The sequence below is a fragment of the Leptidea sinapis genome, chromosome 26 (assembly GCF_905404315.1).
Source record: "Leptidea sinapis chromosome 26, ilLepSina1.1, whole genome shotgun sequence".
In the NCBI taxonomy this organism is placed as follows: Eukaryota; Metazoa; Arthropoda; class Insecta; order Lepidoptera; family Pieridae; genus Leptidea; species Leptidea sinapis.
This window is the reverse complement of record NC_066290.1, coordinates 4776528-4799819: the sequence shown is the minus strand read 5'-3', so window position 1 is coordinate 4799819 and position 23292 is coordinate 4776528. Positions and strand designations below refer to the sequence as shown.

The 23292-nt window shown below is 33.9% G+C and overlaps 2 protein-coding genes across 3 annotated transcripts in view; one reads left to right on the top strand and one right to left on the bottom strand.

Moving 5' to 3' along the window:
- The window catches only part of LOC126972592 (uncharacterized), an 81572-nt gene extending 73869 nt beyond the window's left edge, over positions 1-7703 (bottom strand). The window contains exons 1-6 of the mRNA XM_050819447.1: positions 7370-7703; positions 7119-7292; positions 6624-6882; positions 5728-5913; positions 4050-4345; positions 1802-1957 (exon numbers count right to left, since the gene is read on the bottom strand). Of these exons, the coding sequence (XP_050675404.1) occupies positions 1802-1957; positions 4050-4345; positions 5728-5913; positions 6624-6882; positions 7119-7292; positions 7370-7399 (1101 nt within the window). The 5' untranslated portion in view covers positions 7400-7703. The remainder of the gene's footprint in view (positions 1-1801; positions 1958-4049; positions 4346-5727; positions 5914-6623; positions 6883-7118; positions 7293-7369) is intronic.
- Positions 7662-23292, top strand: part of LOC126972410 (senecionine N-oxygenase-like) — a 57168-nt gene continuing 41537 nt past the window's right edge. The window contains exon 1 of one of the 2 annotated variants that reach the window (XM_050819127.1): positions 7662-7798. Coding sequence is in view for 1 of the 2 variants with exons in the window: in XM_050819126.1 (XP_050675083.1) it covers positions 16983-17060 (78 nt within the window). In the remaining variant the exon portion in view is untranslated. Of the gene's footprint in view, positions 7799-16896; positions 17061-23292 lie in introns of those variants that run through there. The other variant, XM_050819126.1, reaches the window with a different exon arrangement.

Here is a 23292-nt window from a genome sequence, read left to right as displayed (position 1 = left end):
AATAATGGCACAGAGGCACGGGTCGTTTGGCAGTCGACACGACATACACCTTTCGTCTCTTGGTCCTGCCCACCCAGTCCGCGAACTGTAGAGTGTTGGGAACTGTGGCACTCAACATCACTATGGTGACATGTGCCGGCAGGAGTATTAACACTTCCTCCCACACGTACCCGCGCTGTAATTATTATGTTATAACTAATTTATCATTTCCGGAACATTATATAGAACCTACATTATACTATGGTTGGGCACCCGCGACTTTACCCGCGTATGTCTCGGAGTATTACTTCAATTAACTTAACCGAAATACGTGAGACATAACATCTGTCTCAAGGTGACGAGGGCAATTGTGTTGCCGCTCAGAATTTTTCGGTTTTATATAATCCTGAGCGGTGTATTGTAATAGGCATGGCGTATCAATTACCATCAACTTCAGCTCGTCCCTTATTGTCATAAGAACTACATTAATCTTTCGTAATCGGCGAGTTCCCCCCGCCGCGGTTATGCCATAGATAGGCGCGATTAGAGCGCGCGAGCAGCGGCTTGTCAATGTGTATATTTTTACGTGTATCAATAGAATTAGGATGATATGAATAATGTATGTTTATGCCTAGGTTACAGAAGTACAACATTTATAAACTGTTTTAGCTGTTTTTTTTTTTTTTGGAAAAAATAATTAACGTACAAAAACTGCACTCTTACGATTTTATTATATTTATGGGAATAATAGAAACAGCAACGAGCAGATGACCGTCTAGTAAACGTTTTTGAATTCTTAAAACGATCAGCACACTGCGACATAATTGGAGCTGGATCGTATTCCGGTATGCCTCAAGTCGCTTTGTGATGCGATTCAACGCGGGTTATATGATTGTAACACTATAGGAGACGATATCACTTAGCATCAGGTGGACCATCTGCTCGTTTTGTTTCTTACTGTAATAAAAAAAACTCCATTTATGATTATTCCGAGAGTTCGTTGGTCAATCTTTATAGAGCCCGTTGATACAGGTATAAGTACATATTTGGAGTTTACTGCTTAAGAATCGATTTCCATATAAGGCGCCCGGTATAAGAAAAATATGGAGAGTAAAACCTACTCATCAAATGGCATAGTAACGTTTTTTATATACGATTGAACTTAGATAAGCGAAAATAGTCAGGTCCCGTAATTTTAGCTCGGAAACCTTTGACAATGTACGAACCTCTTTTAGGGAGAAAATTTTTTCACATCTAGACTCCATCTAAATTCCTCTAAAATAATATAAGACTGTTAGCCAATGCAACTAGTCATACCTACTATGAAAATTTTAAGTTAATTTTTGTAAGAAGTCAGATGCAATTATCGGATTGCTCACACGACACAATTATCAGAAAGCAGACTTTTAATATGTTTGTGTTTTTCTGCTTTGGCTAATCCGTATATTATGAATATTACATTTTGAATAAGCGAACATTTAAATTAATAAGTATATATTTAAGATAATTTATACATCTAGATAGAGCATCTTGTTGCTAGACGACCGATGAAAACAGGCCAGGTTCATTACTTTAGTGTGTGTGAGTCGCTACGTCGCACACTCGCGATTATTTTGTACGATATTTTGTGTTCGTAATGCGCGCCCATAAAGCTCAATATTTTTCGTCGTTTTCAGAGCAGTCATAGTCTAAATAGTCGGGTACATGATCTACGGTATATATATAGTTATCATCAGGCGGCCCGACCTCGGCATTGTTAATGTAATGCACTTCGTCGAAGATGACGAACTCGAGATCGCGCGTGACGTCGGAGCCGCAGTACAGCATGGAGCGCAGGATCTCGGTGGTCATGACCAGGCACGAGGCCGTCGCGTTGATGACCAGGTCGCCGGTGAGCAGGCCCACCTCGCCGAACATCTTGTTGAAGTCGTTGTACTTCTGGTTGGACAGCGCTTTGATTGGGGACGTGTAAATAGCTCTGGAACAAATAACAACCTATCACAAATATTGTTGCTACCTGAAAATCATTGCACATTATGAAACTTGCTTCTTATATTGAAGTGGAAGACACATGAGCCGTATGGTCACCTAATATTAAGTCGAATCACAAGAGCATAGCGGCACTTGCGATTTCGAACCCGGTACCCATTCTCATACTTGGCGAGCCATTAAGCAAAGTGCTGTTGAAGAGCGGTGACATAACAAATGGTTTTTGTGTGTTTAACACGCAAAATTGAATTTATTGGGGGTTTAAAATGAAAAAGGTTAACTTTAGACCATTACGCAACCTTCTCAAAAGAAGATTCATTTCTTCCGGCACTGACTGATGTCATGAACTGTTCAGTTCCTTACACAAAAGAACCGTTTTGATTCAGTTCTGCATGGCACGGGCGTGGTGGCGTGGCACGTTACCATAAACTATAGATGTTAATATTGTGATATCCCTCACTTCTGGCATAAATTAAATTTCGATTACAAATTAGATTTTATTATTTTTACCAAGGATAAGATATAAATATAGCCGATAGTCGTATGATATTCCTATATAAACCGTGACACACACACACACCTGGTACAGTTCCTCCTCGACATGGCGATGGCGTACTCTGCGACCACTGTCTTGCCCGCGGACGTGTGCGCCGCTACGAACACGTGATGACCTTCTTCTAGTTTTAGAATTGCCTCAAATATAAAGAATTATTGCAAGTGAATAAAAAGTGTGTGTTACTTATGTGCGCACGCAAGAAGTTATACTTCTTCGGCCTAACAAAGCAAAAATCCTTAAAATTATTTATTCCTCGTGCTATTCTACGTTTGTAGAAAGAACAATTTTGAAAAAATCTTGCAACGATGGCTTTAGCAATTAATTATTAAATAACAAAAATTAATTCAAATTCAATTAAATTAACATTATAAAAATAAATAGTTAATTATTGTATACGGTGAGAAGGTGCTAGATGGAAAAATAATTCGCTGACAATTTTGATAACTCTACGGATAACTAACCCTTTAAGTTTATTAACTTCCCCAAAAAAAAGTCAATAGACTTATGTTTAAAATCAAAGATCGGTTCCTTTACTTAATAAAATAAAACAATAATAGAATTCCACTTATACACATTTGCCTATTATTTGTAAATAACAACTATTTTACTAAATTCGTTAGAATTCTTACATATTGTGGATTTACCTGAAACCCATTTTTTAAAAGCGAAAACTACTTTAGGCGCGCTGAATACTTAATTTTGCGGGTTTGAATGAGATTAGAGGTGTACGCTTGTTTGTGTAACACCTTAGTAATTGTTTTAAATATAAGAGAAAGCAAAAAAGGCAAGAGGCTCACGGGGAGTGGTGAGAAAACCGGCCATGGACATCCGTAACCACAAGTGTCAAGAGATGTGTTGCCGACGTTTAAGGTGCTCATCTTGAAGGACCCTATGCCGTATCAATTCGGGATGACAGCACCCGGTAATTGATTTCACAATGTGGCTGTACGTGGAAAGAAATTCCATGCAAAACGTGCGGTTGTAGAATAAACGTGATGCGGTTGGTATTTAACATTTCGACGTAATGTCCGGTCGTGGGATTCGGCCGCTGGAATCAACCCGAACAGCTCCTCTGAGCACTCCTCGTGATAAATGCGGTAAAAGTTGTACAAAAAACCCACATCCAAGTGACCACGGAACTGAACGTCGCTCGATATATCGACGCAGAGTATGCCGATATTAGAATCAACATTTTGCCTTAGTGGCGGAAATCAAACAGCCTAGTTACACTGCATTGATATGGCCAGGGCGTATCAGTTACCATTAGGTAAACGTATTAATGGTCTCGTCCCAATTTCTTGTTAAAAATACAACTCCAATCATGGCATGGTCAACATGATCAATGTTTTATGCTCTCGGTGATTGTGTTATTTTTGACTTGGATACTGTTTGTCAGTATTACGGGCGTACAACTATCTTAAAGGCCAAATAAATATCTATTTCTTTTCTCCTCATAAAGATCTTAAAGCTAAAACATTACAGCAGTGTTACATTTTAATTATATAATATAAAATATTAATAATACCTGTTTTTGAAAATTATCCAATTCAAATGGATAGGAATGTGCCAAATCTCTTATTTTATCTTTAAACTCAGGCACCGGTTGCGAGACATCTATTGTTTCTGCCCATTCCGTCGATGTAACACCCATTCTGACTGTCGAGCTTGTAATATTCAATACGGGTATCTCTGGCAACTCCACTGGCGGTTTGATAATTGTGCTCTCAAGGAAGTTTTCATCTTCCTCTTCATCAAGTTGCTTTGCTTGAGTAGGTTGTGGTGCTTTCTCCTTTGGTTCTTCATCATCATCCTGCCAGAGACCTAATAAAATAAACGATTAAAAATTGGTTAAGTGCAAGTCTGCCTCGCCAACAACGTTCAAGATACAGGGAATAATAAGATCAAAATGGATACCGCCATAAAAAATTCCTAAACTAAACATCTTAATAATTTAGTGTATAATTAAATAGATAATATGTTACAAAACTAATTTAAAACGCTAAGCTTCTAAGAGTAATGAATGATACAAGGACAAATTAATAATCGAACAAACTTAGGCAGAGTAACACTCTAGTTCGTCAACGGTTGCAGCAGAAGTGTGTCGGAGCTAGAGATATCACCTCTCATAGACATCCTCACTGCCTCCTCCTGTCATATTCTACAATTAAGTTTTATAGTTCATGTTCGTATTCAGATACCTATAGGATTATAAGTCCTCGCATGCTTTTTCGATAAATTGGTGACAGGGTACGCAAAATTGAATGCACTCTCTTAATTAAATTTAATTACTTATAATGTTTTAAAAATAAATGGGTTCAATTTATTCTGTATATTTAATAATAGTCACCTGTATTAACATAAAATAAATATATTTCTTATGTTTCTATTAAAATAGTGGTAATGCAAATTTGTTAAAATGAATCTAAATTATCTAAAGTATTTGTATTTTTTAATATTGCTTTTTTAATATATTATAATGGCCATATTTTCGTTATTGGGCTCTGTGATGCAGTTTAAGACTACATGTTGCCCTGGGCAAACTCATATAATAATTAATTAATTAAAAAAAGGCACATTACAGTGGTTGTATTTGTCCTGAAAGATAACTTTAAAGTATATTTTCGTGAAACACTACAATGGGATTGCCTTCTCATTAAATAACTGTCAGTAAAAATTATTTTTTTACTCTGTAGTGCACTGAATCAAGACAACATAAAACTTTCTAAAATAATCATTATTCTCATACTGCTCTGGAAAAAAATCAAAAACCTTCACAAATTGAATCCACACTCTTTATTTAAAGTCTCTCTCTCTCTGTGGTGTAAAGTTATGAAGACAGTGACAAAGTACACTTCATCACATACTTAATACATATTAAACACCTCGAATACGGACCTTAGTCTCAGAGAGATAGGCATTATGCTCAAGGTGGGGTTGTGATAAATTTCGAGCACAAACAAGACTACAACAGAGCATTGCGGGTCTTTTTGAAACCTTTCAAGCACCTGATTGGTGTCTGTATCACATCACAGAAACATCGGACAATGATGCTCATCCAATAGTTTGGTTGTACATGTGTGAAAGTGTTGTCAATTTCCCAATCAAATTACACATTTCTGGGAATAATTTAAAAACAGTAGTTTATATAGAAAAATGATTAAAATTGTATAGACAAATGAATAGTGAAAATCAAGTATAAATACCAACTAAATGTGCATTCGTATCAATAACTTCCTCCAAATTAATGTCCACAAGTTCCTGATTGTCCACTTTTTTCTCATTATCTTTACTACTTTCTTCTTCTATATCACCAGCATGACTGAGAAGTGTAAAGCCATCTTCCGCAAACAAAACACTTTCTTTACAACCAGGGGCTGTTGTCAGAAGCTCTGAAAAAAAGATGTAATATATACTATCCATCAGTTCAGATTTGAAAGAAATCTCAATTCAATTTGCATAATATGCAATTATTATTAAAGTTGAGCAGGTTATCAACAGTAAAGCAGATGAATAATTAGTATTCTAAGATTTATGAACCATAGCCAATGGTTATTTTATAAGCACTATCATTTGTGCAAATAAAGAAAAAGAAGGGTGTTCATCAAACATCATATTGAAAGGGGTCTTGGTAACTAACATACCTTTTAAGGGCACCTCAGGTACAACAAGGCTAACAACTTTTGTTCTACAACTTTTTTGCAATGCCATACAAGATCTAAATTGCTATGCATTGCACTATATTAGTTCTCTCATTTTAGTGCCAATCTCTTTTAATTTTCTTGTGAAATTAAAATGTAGGGACATGCCATTATGCCTTTTATTATGAATGATTGTACTTACCTATTTATCAAGGAAAGTTAAGTCACTATATCACTATCATTGATTATTATGTCCTTTTGATTAATTTTGTAACTGTAAGTTTGGCAATGTCGCTAAGATTAGGACTAAGCATACTGATTAATGGTTACAATTAAGACACAATGTACATAAAGAAACATTTTTTAAACCCTTACTATGCATTTTAGATCACATGTTTCTTGGACTTTTCAACTGTAATATTATGAGATTTCAATATAAACATGTTGTATACAAGTAGTACCTTCGCCCAAAAACTTTCCTAATTCTTCATTATTTAGGTCTATATAAATTTCAGTAGCCCTGGCATCATCATCCAATATTTTCTGTAATTCTTCTTCAAACCCAGCAGGAAGGAATGGATTCTGTGTGATTGTGCCTCTTGTTGCTAAACTTGGTGGTAAAGGTGCCCTTGACATAGATAAACTGTCTTCATCATCTTCTACTGATATGGCTATTTCTTCTATACCAACTATTTGTCCTGTAACAGGATCTCTTACAACCTAAAAAGGGAAAATTAATTCAGTGTCCAAGAAAAACTGGAACTGTTGAACAAATGAATTATAACACTAGGTATGGTGTTTAAAATACTTTTGTAAAAGAAATATTTTAATTACATTCACTGTTTTGGTTTTAATTATTTGATAGTGGCAATGGTAATACAAAATTTTAGGTGAATTGGTAAAACAAACATAATTTTTATTTGGTGTTTGGATGAGATAGGGCCAGGTATACTTACATCGAGTGTAGTATCAAGGCTTAGTCCATCCTCATTTATTTGAAAGAGTGAATCAATGTCTGGTATTCTCTGCCAGTGATTTTGAGATCTCTCCCACTGGTGGATAGAAAGACGTTCCGGCTTCAGCAAGTATTCTTTTACAGCCTCATTTAGGTCATCAAAAATTGGTGGTGGCTGTAACAAGATAACTTGTTAATTGTGGCGAGATTAATAACAAAAAATATATTTTTATAATAATATACAGCCCTCACCTTTATATATGGATGTTTATCAGCAGACATTTCGTGCTGTTATTGTAACTATGACACATAGAATAATTATAATATTGAGTAGTAGATGGGCCCCGTATTTGCTAGAGGACACAACACAAAAATATTCTGGAACCCGGAGGCCGCACCGGGGACAAAAATATTTTTCAATATTTATTCAAATTTCAGGCATGCATTTGACAATTGACAGTTTTTTTTATTCGCCTATTAAGGGGAGGCTATATTCTATAGACACCATACCGTCTAGTACTGCCTAGTCTTTCGTATTTAATTGACAATTGACAATGTCGATGATTCTACCTAAATCAACATCCTTTTATGTTATATGGTTGGTTAACAAGGCATAGCTTTCTTGGCTGAAGAATAGGCACAACGATCTGACGTGTACTTTTACGTGGTATATTCATAGAGGTTAGTGGTTTTACGGAACGCTTTCTTTTTTAATATATTATAATAAAATAATAAAGGAGTTTTCTTTATCCGACGAAACTGAGAATGAACGATTACGATACAACGAGAAAATTTTGGGTTATTTATTAACTTTTGATGATTGATTTGTTTTAGGTGGCAATTGTATAAATGGCAATTGTGTAGTTTTATGAAACCACGATTTTTTACGAAATACCATTTAATAGCTGCATAGTTTATACAGTATGGATTGCATATATTATCTATATATATAAAAATGAATTGCTGTTCGTTAGTCTCGCTAAAACTCGGGAACGGCTGGACCAGCTTTGGCTAATTTTGGTCTTGAATAATTTGTGAAAGTCCAGAGAAGGTTTAAAAGGTGGATAAATACGAAAATGATCGGAATCAAATAAAAACAACAATTTTTGTTTTTCCTTTGATGCCCCACCGTCGTTCAGAAATCAAACTAATTAATATTTTTATATCTTTCTAACTTTCTCAGGAGGTAAAAAATAAACTAAATTTTGGCTAACTATGGTTGGTAGATTAACTTCAGTTGTTAATTATCTATCAGATTATTTATGTGGATTGATAAATCCGCCATTGAGGACGACCACACATCCAGATGGTGGGGTTGTTATCCTAATTTGTGGCGTGTCGTGCGAAGGTCGAATTCGGCGGCAGGAATCAGGTGAAACAGCTCTAGAGATGACAGCAATACTCCAAATTATGTGGCCAGAAATGCGTTTTGTAGAGCACCAGAATATGGGCCGGCTTGAAGTATTGCCGTGCTTTATATATGACACCCAGCTTCTTCGAAGCTAATTTGGCTTTGCTCTCCAGATGACCGTTGAATTGGCAATCGTTCGAGATTTCCAGACCCAGTATTCCGATAGTAGGCGAGGCTTTAAGCGAAGTGTGGTTGAAGAGCGGTGATACGCTAAAGGGGTTTTTGAATTAGTGAAACTTCTTTATCGACGCATGAGAGAAATTTTATAGCAAATCGTTACAATTTTTGTTTTTGTTGTGAATATGATAGTGTTGATAGGTGAATTTGGTAGATACAATACCAACGTTTGTCGTATCTTTTCGTATCGTTGATTTTAAAGTACGAAAAATGATTTATATAATATATTATTAATATTTTATATTAATTTATTTAAATATAAATGTATTATTTTATTGAATTGAAACTTTTTAAGAATCGTTGTGATTTGAAATTCGATGAAACGAAAAAGCGAGACGATAGAGGCGCCGTTGCCAACTTTCATTAATAAAACAATTATTTTATTCTTTTTTTTATTCATATTTATTTATTTGCTATCTTTTTTTAAATTCGCCGACGCGCCAAATTATGATTTCAACAATATGGATATCCTATCCGAGGTTCTCGAGGGTGCAGAGTTTTTAGAGGGTGACGAATTTGAGATCATTTTTTAAATCAAAGATGGCCGCCGCGCTAAATTATGATTTAATCAATATGCATATCGTATCCGAGGTTCTCGAGGCTGCATAGAACGAATTTGGGATCATTATTAAATCCAAGATGGCCGCCGCGCAAAATTACGTTTTTTACAATATGGATATCGTATCCGAGGTTATCGAGGGTGCAGAGAACGAATTTGGGATCATTTTTGAAATCCAAGATGGCCGCCCTGCAAAATGATTTTTGGAGGTATACGTATGCGTGCTTTAATGAACACCCTAATGCCAAACAACTAAAAGGCATCTAAAGGATATTGATGTGCCACATGGAACTAAAAATGTTGAAATCAGAAAACTGTGCTAATGAACAAGAACACGAGACACTAGAAAACGTCAGCATTTTGATGTGTTCTTTTTCACTGCATAATATTAATACAACTGCTCTATCTTTACGGACTGATGATGCAAATGAAAATGAAAGTGACGGTATTTAATAGATAACTTAGAAGAAAATTAAGGCATAATGTCTCGTTTACTAGATCATAACCAAGCTTGAGAATATATACCTATAGCAAATAGTTTGTTACATACATAGCTGGTTTTGTTGTGAGATCTCTATGTCACCATTTAAAATGCATGGGTTGCATCGACTTGTTAACTGTGAATAGTAGAAAAGTTTGAGTACAACAAATTAGCAAGCACACGAGATGGATGTGCAAAAATATATACCTCAAGCGACTTATATGAGGTTTGTAAAGCTGAAGAACTTGTAATTTAAGTAATATAATTGTTTACATTAAAATATTAAATAATTTTTGAGTTTGGTTACAAAAAGTAAATCTTACATTTATCCTGATACTCTATATTCACCTCATTCTCTCGTAGCCTGATTAAAAGTACTCATTAAAAAGTATGAAATTTGAATTATTTTCAATAATCATAATTCTTTTATGTATTTATAAATATACAGTTTACATGAAGCAACTGTTTATTTTTTCAATACTTTTCAGAAGTTTCACTTCTACCGTGTGTGACTTGCACAAACACATACATATCTTTTTTTTACTGGTAAAAACTCTAGGGGTAAAATTGGATAAGGTTCAATTCACCCTATTCCGCGTCCTTCTCAACAGAGGACTCCATAGAAGACACCAGTTTCTCCCGGCACTGGTCAACGGTTTCCCGAGACAGGCCTGCATGGTCCGTGTATACGGCATATCATTGATATGCAGAAAAAACAGAGTGGGAGATAGCACACAGCCTTGGGGTATTCCAGCGTTCACGCGCTTGGGATTCGAGCAATAACCGTCGACAACGACCTGTATGCTGCGCCCAGTGAGGAATCTCCCAGGAGGTCCACTTGCATAAGCTTGCATACTCAAGAAGCCCAAATGATGGAAGTTTTGAAAGAAGCGCCTTGTGCCATACACGATCAAAGGCCTTCGCTATATTATTCAGGCTAATTGCCAGGCCTTCCCCTTTGCTTGCGATAGTATACAGCATGGAAACAGCTTATATGAAATAAATGAAAACACAAGTCATACTGGACCACAGAAGTATAGTAAAATTAATAATTAAATTAAAATCCCTAAATTATAAAAAAGAAATTTTCAAAGAAACTAATTATTAAAATTGAATTAAAAAAAAAGAAAACAGTCTGTTTAGACTATGTACTTTGACCCCGAGGAGCGAAAACGTAGCTCACGGCGGCGAATTAGCTGTTACTTCTCTTCTCGTTAACAAGTTCTGAACAATAACATAATTAGCGAAGAAATGAAAATTTATTGAAACATTTCACTTGAAATTTAAGAAAGTTAAATTAATAAATACAACTTTAACTTTTTCAACAAAAACTTGAAAAAATTGCGGGCTGCGTAAAGCACTAGCTTGGACACTCCAGACATCTCTCTCGCGTTAAAATGAATAACAAATTACAAATACTTAAATAAAATGGCGAAAAAAAAATAAAGACGTAAATACCCCACAATTGTAGTTTATCGATACTTTATTTACAATTACTAACCAACAATCTAAACAAGGCATTAAAAACTAATAGTTTTGTGTTATTCAAATGTTTTAATATTTTTCACAATTAATAAATTAATGAATGGATATGCTTTGTCAAAAAAATAGTTTATTTTTGTAAGTTCAATACTTACGAAACCACTGTTTTCTGAGTGATTTCCTGAGCAGCGAACAAGTGGGAGGCTTCTTTGCACAGGATGCCGGCTAGATTATGGATACCACAACGGCGCCTATTTCTGCCGTGAAGCAGTTAGTGTCTCGTCCCTTATTTTCATAAAAAAAGTAAGTTGGTACGATTTTTGGTAGGTTGCTTTCAAATTACAAATAAGTAACAAATTGTTATTGTTTAGTTCTTCCTTATTCACGATCATTATCTCTAAACTACTTCATAATTTATAAAAATAAAAATTGCCGCTTTAGTTATAAATACCTAGGTAGGTGTAGTATTTTTACAATAATCATTACAGAACAATTTCAAAATAGACTTAAACAGCTTATTATTTATCGATTACAACTCCCTTTAAAGAAAGTTAACTATCGATAGAAGATGTCCTTCCCTACGCCGGACGATGACCTTGCCTTTGAATACCACCAATTGCCACTGCACGGATTTCGTTAATTTTTGGTATAAAGTCAGCTAATATGCTGACAAGTATGTACCTACATTTATTTCTTATTAGCTGTTTCCATACTGTATGTTAGGTACACCAGAAGATCACCTGCCGTCCAACCATGGCGAAAGCCGTACTGTCGGTCATTGATCAAATTAAAATTAAATGAAAATGAATTACTTAAATAAAATAAAACTTATTCACAAAAAAAGTTAATGATAACAAATTATATGCTTAATCTTAATACTTAACTTACTTAATACAAAAGAAAAAAAGCAATACTAAATGTGGCATTGGTCTTCCAAAACTGGAGTCCACTCAGTTACACTTGTGTCCATACATACATAATGAGCACAACACTGATTTTCAGTGACCCATTGACTCAGTGACATTGTGTGACGTTTGGGGCTGAACTGACATATTTTAAGAGCAAAATATAATTAATTGTGGCACTAAAATAAATATAATACAAATTTACAAAAAATATTACCAAAAATAAACACTTGAAATGATAAATTTACACAGCGGCCATCTTGGATTTAAAAAATGATCCCAAATTCGTTCTCTGCACCCTCGAGAACCTCGGATCCGATATCTAATTTGTTGAAATCATATATTTGCGCGGCGGCCAACATGGAATTCAAAAATGATCCCAAATTCGTTCTCTGCACCCTCGAGAACCTCGGATACGATATCCATATTGTTGAAATCATAAATTTGCACAACGGTCAGTATGGAATCCAAAAATGATCCCAAATTCATTCTCTGCACCCTCTAGAAGCTCGGATTCGATATAAATATTGTTGAAATCATTATTTTGCGCGACGGCCTTCTTGGATTTCAAAAATATTACAAATTTTTTTCTGTGCACCCTCGACAACCTCGGCTTCGATATCCATATTGTTGAAATCATAAATTTGCGCGGCGTCCATCTTGGATTTAAAAATGATCCTAAATTCGTTCTCTGCAAGGGTGCAGAGAACGAATTTAGGATCATTTTTAAATCCGATAGCGACATCCGAGGTTGTCGAGGGCGACAACCTCGGATTCGATATCCATATTGTTGAAATCAAAAATTTGCGCGGCGACTATCTTGGATTTCAGAAATGATCCCAAATTGGTTCTCTGCACCCTCGAGAACCTCGGTTTCGATATCCATATTGCTTGACGGCAGAACAGTATAATATGCCACTTTTTTACCCACCTAGTTGGCAACCTGTACGAGGAAGCCTCCCGCTTTACCTTGATTAATCTTATAATTCTGTGTTAATAATTGTCGTTGGTTATAGGCCGTTCTTGTTAACAATAAATAAATAAATTGATTCCATTAGGAATCAATTTAAAAATAAATAAATAAAAATAAATAAATTTATAAATAAATAAATTGATTCCATTAGGAATCAATTTATTTATTTACAAATTACACTTTTATTAAAAAGTGTAATTTGTAAACACGAGATGAAGTCGAGGGCCTTAATACACCCGAGTAGGGGAATAGTGCTTTTTCCCGAGTGATCTCTATACCTCTATCTATCTCCACACCTACGAGGAAAATGAAACAAATTATTTCAATTTTCGCAAATAAAATGCGAACATCATATTCACAAATTAAATGCAGAAATATGGAAGACTATTTGACAGCTCTTAAAAATACTTATTATCCAATAGTCAGAGAAAGTTAGAAATGTGGATACAAATGAATAACGCGTAACTGATGGATTTACATTCATTGTTGCGCCAGTGGTCATGTCAAAACAAGAGCCCTTTCTAAGCAAATGTAGTATGAAATGAAATGAAATTTATTTATTGCGTCGAATACAGTATACATTATACATCTTAAATTAATTGTAGTGTCTTCTATTCGGCTAATTTAAATTAGCATGCAAAAAGTTTACTTAAAATTTAAAAAGTCCTTAAGACTATATTTTTTTTTGTCAATTAACCATTTAAACTGGAGTCCAGTAAATCGTTTCTGTGGTAAGTTTCTTATTGCTAGAGGTAGATGATTATATCATTTTATACACATTGCGTAGCTACTATTTAGGTATCTATAATGTTGTTCTGGGACAGTGGCCATAAACCAGTCTATCCGGATCAGATCTGGTGGAACGAGGATTCAATTAAATGGCCCTTATAAATAAATGATTATTTTGTTATACACGCTTCAAATATATACATATTGGGCAATGTCAAAATATTTAACTTTTTAAAAAGTCTTTTTATGAATAGGTCGGAACAACTCCACATATACAACGAATACATTTTTTTTGAGCAACAAATGCTTGATGTACTCCTGTGCCATTTCCCCAGATGAGAAGACCGTGCCTGAGTACTGAAGCGACATATCAGTAGCATAATAATAATAATTTATATATATCCTAAGTCTTCTAAGGACATATATAAATTTTAGAGCATACTTTATCAATGTGTCCAGAGAAATTAAGGTCCTTATCTAAGATAACACCTAAAAATATAGTACTGTTAACTTTTTCAATATTTATTCCATTATAATTAATATATAGATCAGTTTGTCTACGTCCTTTTACACAAAATTGCATATACCTCGTTTTCAATAAATTCGCAACTAATTTTATTATCAAGCCAATTAATAATATTTTTCAAAGTACAGTAATGTTAATGTTCGATTCATATTAATTTAAGTTATCAGTTTTAGAGAACATGAGAATCGATATATCACCAGGAAACATAAAACAACGGTGTTGAGTTATTTTTTCAAAGTCATTAATATAAATAATAAACAACAAAGGACCTAAAACAGTTCCCCGAGGAACTCCACTTTTACAGTTGGAATAGGATGACTGATGAGTTATTACTTATTGCTTTACGTTTACCACGTTTATTTGCGTACATTGCCTGCGTCCAATGAAATATGTTTTAAGCCAAGATAAAGCAGGGCCTCTAATGTCTTTCCATTTATCCTAGTAAATATCGTGACTTACGAAATCGAATCATGTCAAGATATAGAACAGTTGCCTGTTTTTTTGCAATCAAGATTCTCAGAAACTGACTTCAATAGGTTAAAAATGGCAAGGGAAGTGGATTTACCCTTTTGAAATCCATATTAATTTGGTAAATAATATTAAATTTTAGACAGTAATTTATTAGTCTTTAGTACATACATTTCTCTAAAATCTTAGCAAAGATAGAGATAAGAGTTAATGGACGGTAATTAGATATATCTGATTTATTTCCCTTTTTAAAAAGTGGTATTGTGCGTGACTCTATCAACACATCCGGGTAAGTACCTGTTACGAAGGGCAAATTGACCAACACACTTAGGATCGCAATTCCAGACTTCTTTAATATTTTTGTACAAATTTCATCTAGCCCACAAGCATTGGTATTATTGTATAATATAACTACTATAGCAAGTGTGCTGAGGACGAACAAGGATTAGGCTTATTTATATTTACTGGTTTGGTGAGACCTTAATTCGATCGTCTTTTAATTTAATTTGTATTTTCAAGTCATTTATTGTCACGGATTTTTAAATAAGAACATTCATGAGAACCAATCTTTGGTACCCTCATTTCGGCGATGTTTGTATGTTTATATAAGAATCACCTAATTTCTAAGGCAGGCTACGTATGCGTGAGTGGGTGCGGTAATCACTAACAATCAGATAAAACTTTTTTTATAGAAGAAGAAGTGGACAAACGAGCGTACGGATCCGGATCCAGAGAAACCACAAGAGTTGCCGGCTTCTTACAAAAGTGTACACAAAGTGTACGCTTTATATTTGCACATATTTTTTGATTTTAACAAAGTCTTTCGTAAAGTTACCCTCCCTTTTACCCAACAATTCGCTTTTTTACATAATTCAGATAACGGAGATCAATGGCTTTTTTATTCTTATAAAGTGACGTCACTTTTTTACATACTTTATTTTTTACATACTACGTTACGTTAAACCGCAACACGTCCACCCAATACAACTTTCCGTGACAATGCAGCCACTCAGGATTCTTGATTGAACCCAAATATTTGAGCGGCATCGCAAATGAACTCCTCACTTTGGGACATAAGAAATTAACTCTCATTAGCCCAGTATCTCACCAGATGCTTCCGTTCAATCTGAAACACAACACTGTCTTGACGACGGAAACAGATACAGAACCAACTGATAATAATTGAGATATTAGCCGAGGAACAAGGTGTGACCTTGATCAAAAGACCCTGGCGTTGCGTAGTGCGTCTTCTTCTAGCGATGTGTAGTGACATCAAAAATAATTCTTAAGGAATCAATTTTGAGAAAATAAATGCCTTTTTATTAGAATATCACCCCCACCATTGGCAGTGCGGTTTTCAAGGAACATTCTCCCAAAGACAACCAAGCTGTGCGGTGTTTCTGGGATGATACGATACCTTCAAAAAACCGCGTACACGTTCCTTAAAGGAGAGCAGCGCTCCTGTTACTCCTCTGTTGTAGCGGAAGAGTGTGGACGGCGATGATCACTTCAAACCAGGTAACCCGTACGCTCGCTTGTCCTACTCTTCTATTAAAAAATAAACGAGTTAAGCGCTAGCCTAACTCTCAAGCGAAGAAATCCGACACAATACAAAAACTATGAATTATAAGTACAATAATTGTAGAATGAAACGTTTATTTTAACTCTGTCTAACTTTCAGCTGTGTAGTTGTGGTGGTTTCTGATAGAGGCCGCTGACATACGGACGGACGGTCGAATACCTGAGTCTTAGCTTACGATAGTGACCTTACGATGGTTTCCCGCTGTTTATCCTGAAATGTCTAATTTATTTTTCTATTTTAATTCACAGATACCTAGGTATAAATACTTACCAATAAAATTATAATATCATTTAATTTAAATCCTTTGACATTGTTTTTATTAGCTCGGTACCTTCAGTACTTCCCTCGAGTCACATTAGCTCTTGTTTTTTTTCATACAACACTTCGGGGTCTCCTTAACCTGTTTGCGAACTCTTAAATTAAATATGTATTATGGTTGAGTTATGTATTGCGTCGAGTAAGGCTCTATTGCGAAGGCACTTGGGGTCCCATTCACGCGTTCGTTCCATTCGTAATGTCGACGCGCTACTGGGAAGCCCTCTTATAGCTTCCATCGTGTAAAAGTTAACAAAATGACGATATTTAAGTGTTTTATTATTATAGTTCTAATTGATTTATGTTATGTTTGTGTTAACAGTGCACTTGAAATGGTACGCTAAACAATTTATATTTTTATTTTGATTTTAACAATACTCATTGTTATAACAGTATTTATAACTGAATTCATTAATTTTTTTAGCGATTACGGAACTTGTAAACCTTTGTTTTTTTCACTTCAATTGAATGGATTCACTAATGCGAATATAATATGTCCTTGAGTTTCTTGCGCACGTTCTTTTCTCGTCTGAGACATGAATTTTCGTATCCTATATAGTGATTTCATATCCTATTTTGAATAGAAATATTTGAATTTGAATAAATAGCCAAATATGACTTAATACTGTTACAGCCTATTTAATATTATCCTTGTTTAACGGGAGTTAATGTTAATTTTAACATTTAATTAACGTAAAAATTCATTTGTAATTATTCGCGTCAGAATGGTATATAAATATATTATTTATACACTTTGATGTTCCCGCTTGTTTGTTTGTGAGTTTAATACATATAAAAAACAATAATAGCTATAATATACATAATTATATTCATAATTTTTTACTTAGTCCGTTACTAAGACCATGAGATCTTATCTTGTAAAACATAATTAAATACAAATTCCTTTGTGAGGTGAAAGACCTGCCATAATTATTGTCATGTTAAGTAATTTATCCTACATTTTTTATTTTACTCATAAAATTATGAGCGATCCCGTCTCTTGGTGGTTGATAATGAGTTTTATTTTAAATTCGAGTAGATAGATAGTTAAGTAGAATGCAAGGCCGACTTGCAATTTGCACTTAATAACACTTACTTACATAATATTAATTAATAATACCATAAATTCGTCTTTAGCCTTTTAATTTAATTTGGTAATTATTTTCAGTACCTAGTTTTGTTTTGAAGCGGTTCAATCCAGTTCTCTAATCTCATCATAAATTTTCCATTTTCAGTTATACACATTATATATATATATATTATATATATGTATAAAATTCTCGTGTCATGGTGTGCGGGACCGAACTCCTCCGAAAGGGCTTGACCGATTCTCATGAAATTTTGAGTGCATATTGGGTAGGTCTGAGAATCGGACAACATTTATTTTTCATCCCCCTAAATGTTAAGGGTGGTCCATACGAACTTTTTTATTTAATTTTTTGACATTTTTTTTTAAATTTGTTTGATTATGAGTCAGCATTAAAAAATACATACAACTTCAAATTTTCACCCATCTACGATCAACACTTACTTTTGTATCGCGATTTTAATATTATTCTAATCCATCCACAGACACGCAAGAGTTGCAATATGGCAATCGAATATAATTATTATTGTAGTACCGTAAATTTTATGTACGATATATTTGGTTGGTCTGAGAATCGGTCGTCATCTATTTTTACCCTAAAAATATTAATTATTGAATTTTTTATTACTTTATGGCAATACAACGTTTGCTGGGCCAGCTAGTATTATATATATATATATTGTAGGTACGTTATATTCGATAGCGGATGTCCTTAGTAATTTCCTTTATCAAATCCAATCCAGTAATAATCCAGTAATTTTACCACTTCCGATTATGTTTATTTTTCAAAGAATATCTTTCCTTGTAATTAGGCCAAATATTGTAAATAGAGTCTGTAATAATTTCTTTATAGGACAAAACAAATTAAAACTTCAAACAAAAATTTAGTTCTGTGAAGTCCAAAAATAAAAAGATTTTTTTAAAACTTGATGATATTATGTACTAGAAAGCAGGATTTTTAAATTTACAGTATTTCACTCTGAATGTGAAGTTCGATAATTATTTTGGAATAAAATTTACGTCAGGATTTTATTGAATCAAATGAAAAAAACAAATCCTAATCCATTATAAGCAATCAAAAACTACAAACAATATGCAACAAATAAAAATACGCACTGCGTTCGATCGCCAAGTGCCGCGCGATTTTCAACGTGAACGCGTTAAATCACATTTCAGTTTTGACCATAATATTAATCCTCTCAAATAAGTAGAGATATTTTATTGTTAATTAAACATCATTTACTTGAAAAGTTTCGATATTTCCTATATTGGCGATCGAAATCCACTCTCGAGTACTTCGACAATCGATAGGTTCGTCGACTTTTAATTTCTAAAACTTTAATCCTTACCTATTCGATTTAAACGTCATTGTAACTGAATTTTGTATCGGTCATTCTAAATAGATTGAGCAGAATTTTTTCATGATAGCACATATCCGAAAACAATACATTTTTACTATATCTAACCATGACCTCTTTAATAAAAATTTGTTTTTAATATAGTATTTTATAACTAATATCATATATATATAATACAAGTGCTGACTCTGCAAACGTTATTTTGTCATATAAATTAAGTACTCATTGTATGAATTGTCATATTATGTAATGGAATGTTATTGACTTAATTAATCCAATCCATTAAAATACCAATAATCACCAACATATAAAATACTAAAGCCTTTTCCGAAACACGCTCCATCTTATGATAGTCCGAACGGTTCAGTAGTTTTCGCTGTATAACCGAAGGAAAAAGATTTTAATAATATGTAACATGATAAATGTGTAAGTATTAAAGGTATGGCGCTGAAATAGAAAGTTTGTCATGCATTTATAAGATGTACCTGCCAGAGGTAAGATCCCGGAAAATAGTTTTGCAATAGGTAAGTAGTGTCTCCATGTGTAGAAAGTTCTACAGCGCTTTACTATTACGTTAAAATTGCAAATTGCGAAAAGGTCATGTTTACTTTATAACATCTACGTTGAATGAACTAGCTTTCGGTGTGCGTCCTCGCAAGAGTTGTATCCAAGTATATTCATTTCATACAAGAAATGTATCTTGTAATACGTCCATGTTGTATGTAATATTAGTTACTTATAAGCTATTTTCGTTGATTTTAGTTAGTTCGCAAAATTTTAGTGATTATTTGGCAAGCCTTATAATTTTACTCGTATGTAGCCTTTACATTGTCCCGACCTTTTGTTAATAAACTTTGGATCAACGTTACTTTGTGAAGCCAATCTTCTACACGGACGCTCGGCGCGCTGGCAGCGCCGGCTCGCTATCCAAAGCGTCAGAATTTAGCGTTACACGAGAGCGTCAGGCTTAGTACCGTTACACTATATATAGTAAAAACAGTTTTCAATATGGAATAACTATCGTTATTAGAAGATTATTTATTTTAAAAATTACTACTTTTGAATACCCTATATGTTTTGGGTCATTTATTACGTCTTGGTTTTCTGTTGCTTATATTTTGTTATTTAGTTTTTTTTTGTTTTAATGTTACAATGTAGAACGTAGGGCACTCCACACAAACCCAAGTAGTTTATGGGTGCTGTTGCATTGTATTATCCTTTATGTTCATTAAAATAAATAAATAAAAAAAATTTACTCGTAGAAATTATATTTTGTTCCCGAGTTCCCAAAATTAATTAATTAAACATTCCTACTGAGGTACATTGAATGCGAACGGAATTAATGAGTTGAACTTTTCTATTACCTGAAATAATATTGGTAATTTATGTTTATAATGAAAATAATGGATGAGACGAGCAGGACGTTCAGCTGATGGTAATTGATACGCCTCTAAGTATATGATTCAATAAATCCAAATTAATGTCAAGCGTCATAACCAACCTCTAACAGTGTCGTAACACAATATAAAATAACCTAAGGTATAATATATTATGATATAAGTCCGATAACATCGCACTGCGTCCGTCATCTTAAGACTACAATACTCGAATTACATAAAAATCAGACACAATATATTATGTAGACGACACTGTGTTTTTCTCCGTGCAACAACTTTGATAAAATAATATGCAATGCAAAAACTAAATATTGCTCCAGGCTGTTCAGTACCTAGTTCCACAGATGAGAGTGCGTCTCAGGACGTCCGACAAAAGTGATAACTTAAACTAATCTAATATTTAATATTGAAATTGTTTAACTTGAGAAAAGTTTTTTAGGAGAGATTATTAGGTACTTAAATATTATGTATATTAATATGATAATGTAAGGAAAGGTTATTTTTTTATAAAATCTTATATTGATAATAAAATATTTTTAACTTTAACTTTTATCCTTAGTTATTATTCCTGAATGTGTATCTTCGCGTTGGTCTTCTACTATCACAGGGACCGCCTGCTGAGCTGTATTAGCTTAATCTGCCGCGAAATTCCACCATCGCCACACACCACAAAGTAAAGTATCATCCATATGGAAGTATGTCGTTGATCCAAAGTACGCTTTTCAAGGAAATTTACGTAGGACCATACAAACTGTGACAAAAATCCTAGCAGGACGATTCATCACACATTTAAAAGGCTGGCAAGGCTCCTGTGAAACATATGGTTCATTATCCAATAGGTACCCACACTCATTGTCATTCTTTTCTATAAAAATAATATTCTTTAGTGCTATTTAATGCAGATAGAACTTGATATTTAATTGATTATAGGAACGTGACCAGGAACTCCGTACAAGTACAAGTACCCAATGAGTAATATATACTGTTTACAATTATGATTCAATTATTTATAAATGACCTGCTTGTATGATGTATAATTATATTATATTATCTACTTTTTGTTGTGCGACGGAGTCGACCTAGCCCACGTTAAGCCGTCCCTACCATCCCTTCCACACACCAAAACTAAGAAAGGACGCTCTAACTCACATTTAAAAGGCATAAAAGGCATTTATTTTCTCAAAATTGATTCCTTTAGAATTCTTTTTGATGTCATTTCTTATACTAATAGATACTACTACCGCTTCGGAAACAAATGGCGCTCTGAGAGAGAAGAAGCGGCGCAAGAAACTCTCCCAGCATTCTTTTTTTTGCGCTCTTTTCAATAAAAATATACAATATTGTACAGTCGCTATAAAATAATCACAATCTAGTCCCAGGCTGTCCGATCATTTAGATATTCAGCAGTGGAGTAATAGGATTTACGACAGAGCCATTTTTTTATAAAACATTTAAATTTATTTAATTTGAATTTGAATTCGCTAAAACTGACTAACCATAGACTTACAATATTAGAGACAAAGAAAGCTTGCGATAGAAAGAAAAGGAAAGAGAATCTGTTGATACTGTACCTAACTGATGTTGATTGACAAGTCGTACAGTCGGCGACGATTGGATTTACCTTCTTAGTATTTTGATTAATATTATAAAACAAGCTAATGCAGTGATACATCATAATCGCACATTATAGGATCATCTATATTACGTTAGTAGGTATATTCTAAATTAATGGCCGTTTATTTTACTGTTATTGGTTTCTTAAATGTTATGTAATTTCAGCTAAAACCCGTTATCTCATATATTTATGGTAGGCCTCCATATCTAGATACTAATGGTATTGCTGTCGGTTTTCCCGCTAATAGTATCATAAGTTATTCAGGGCTGCGGCCAAATTTGTATAACTTGTTCAAGTGCAGCGTACTTACTTACTTACAGGGTGAACAATAATTACATTATATTGTGTTAAGAAACAGGTTGGTGATATAACTTCCTGTTTTACAACTTGTTGCCGGAGATTGTGCACAGATATTAAAAATATTACCAACAGAGCTTGAGTGTTTACTTATATTTTAGCGGTCATCCACGGTCTTTTAAAAATGACCACAGTTTATGTTATTAAGAATATGCTTTCAATTTTATTTTATGTAAGACAATCAACGCGTCAGTAGATGGTATGTGACCACCGCGTATTTCTTATTTCAGACAAATAAAGAGTTCAGATTCATAAAATGAGAGTGTATTAAAAATTATAAAATGTTTTTTTCCTCTAACAACTTGTAACTTTTACACTATATTTTGGCTCGACTGATTGTAGCTCCGTTCACAAACTGCCGAGTTTTATTTTAGTCCATATCTGAAATAGAGAAAAAATTGGCAGTTGTAGAGACTGCCGATAGAAGTGACAACATAATGTTTAAAAACAATCAAATTAGATATTAATTTAAATTTATTTTAGTAACTCATTTTCAATAATATATTTATTAATTAAATAAAAATGCTATTTCAACAATGCACAGTATATAGACATTGCACTTTTACTCTACCTAAAATTGAAAAACGCGGCTAAAGAAGGGTATACTTCAGAAATATTCTGTTTTAGAGCACGGTTGGTAGCCCTATATGGGTATGGAAAAACCATGATTTTATGATTATTTTAACTGACAACAAGCTATAATAAACGACAGCATAGTACGCTTCACGAACAATGGTGTCATGGACAAAAACG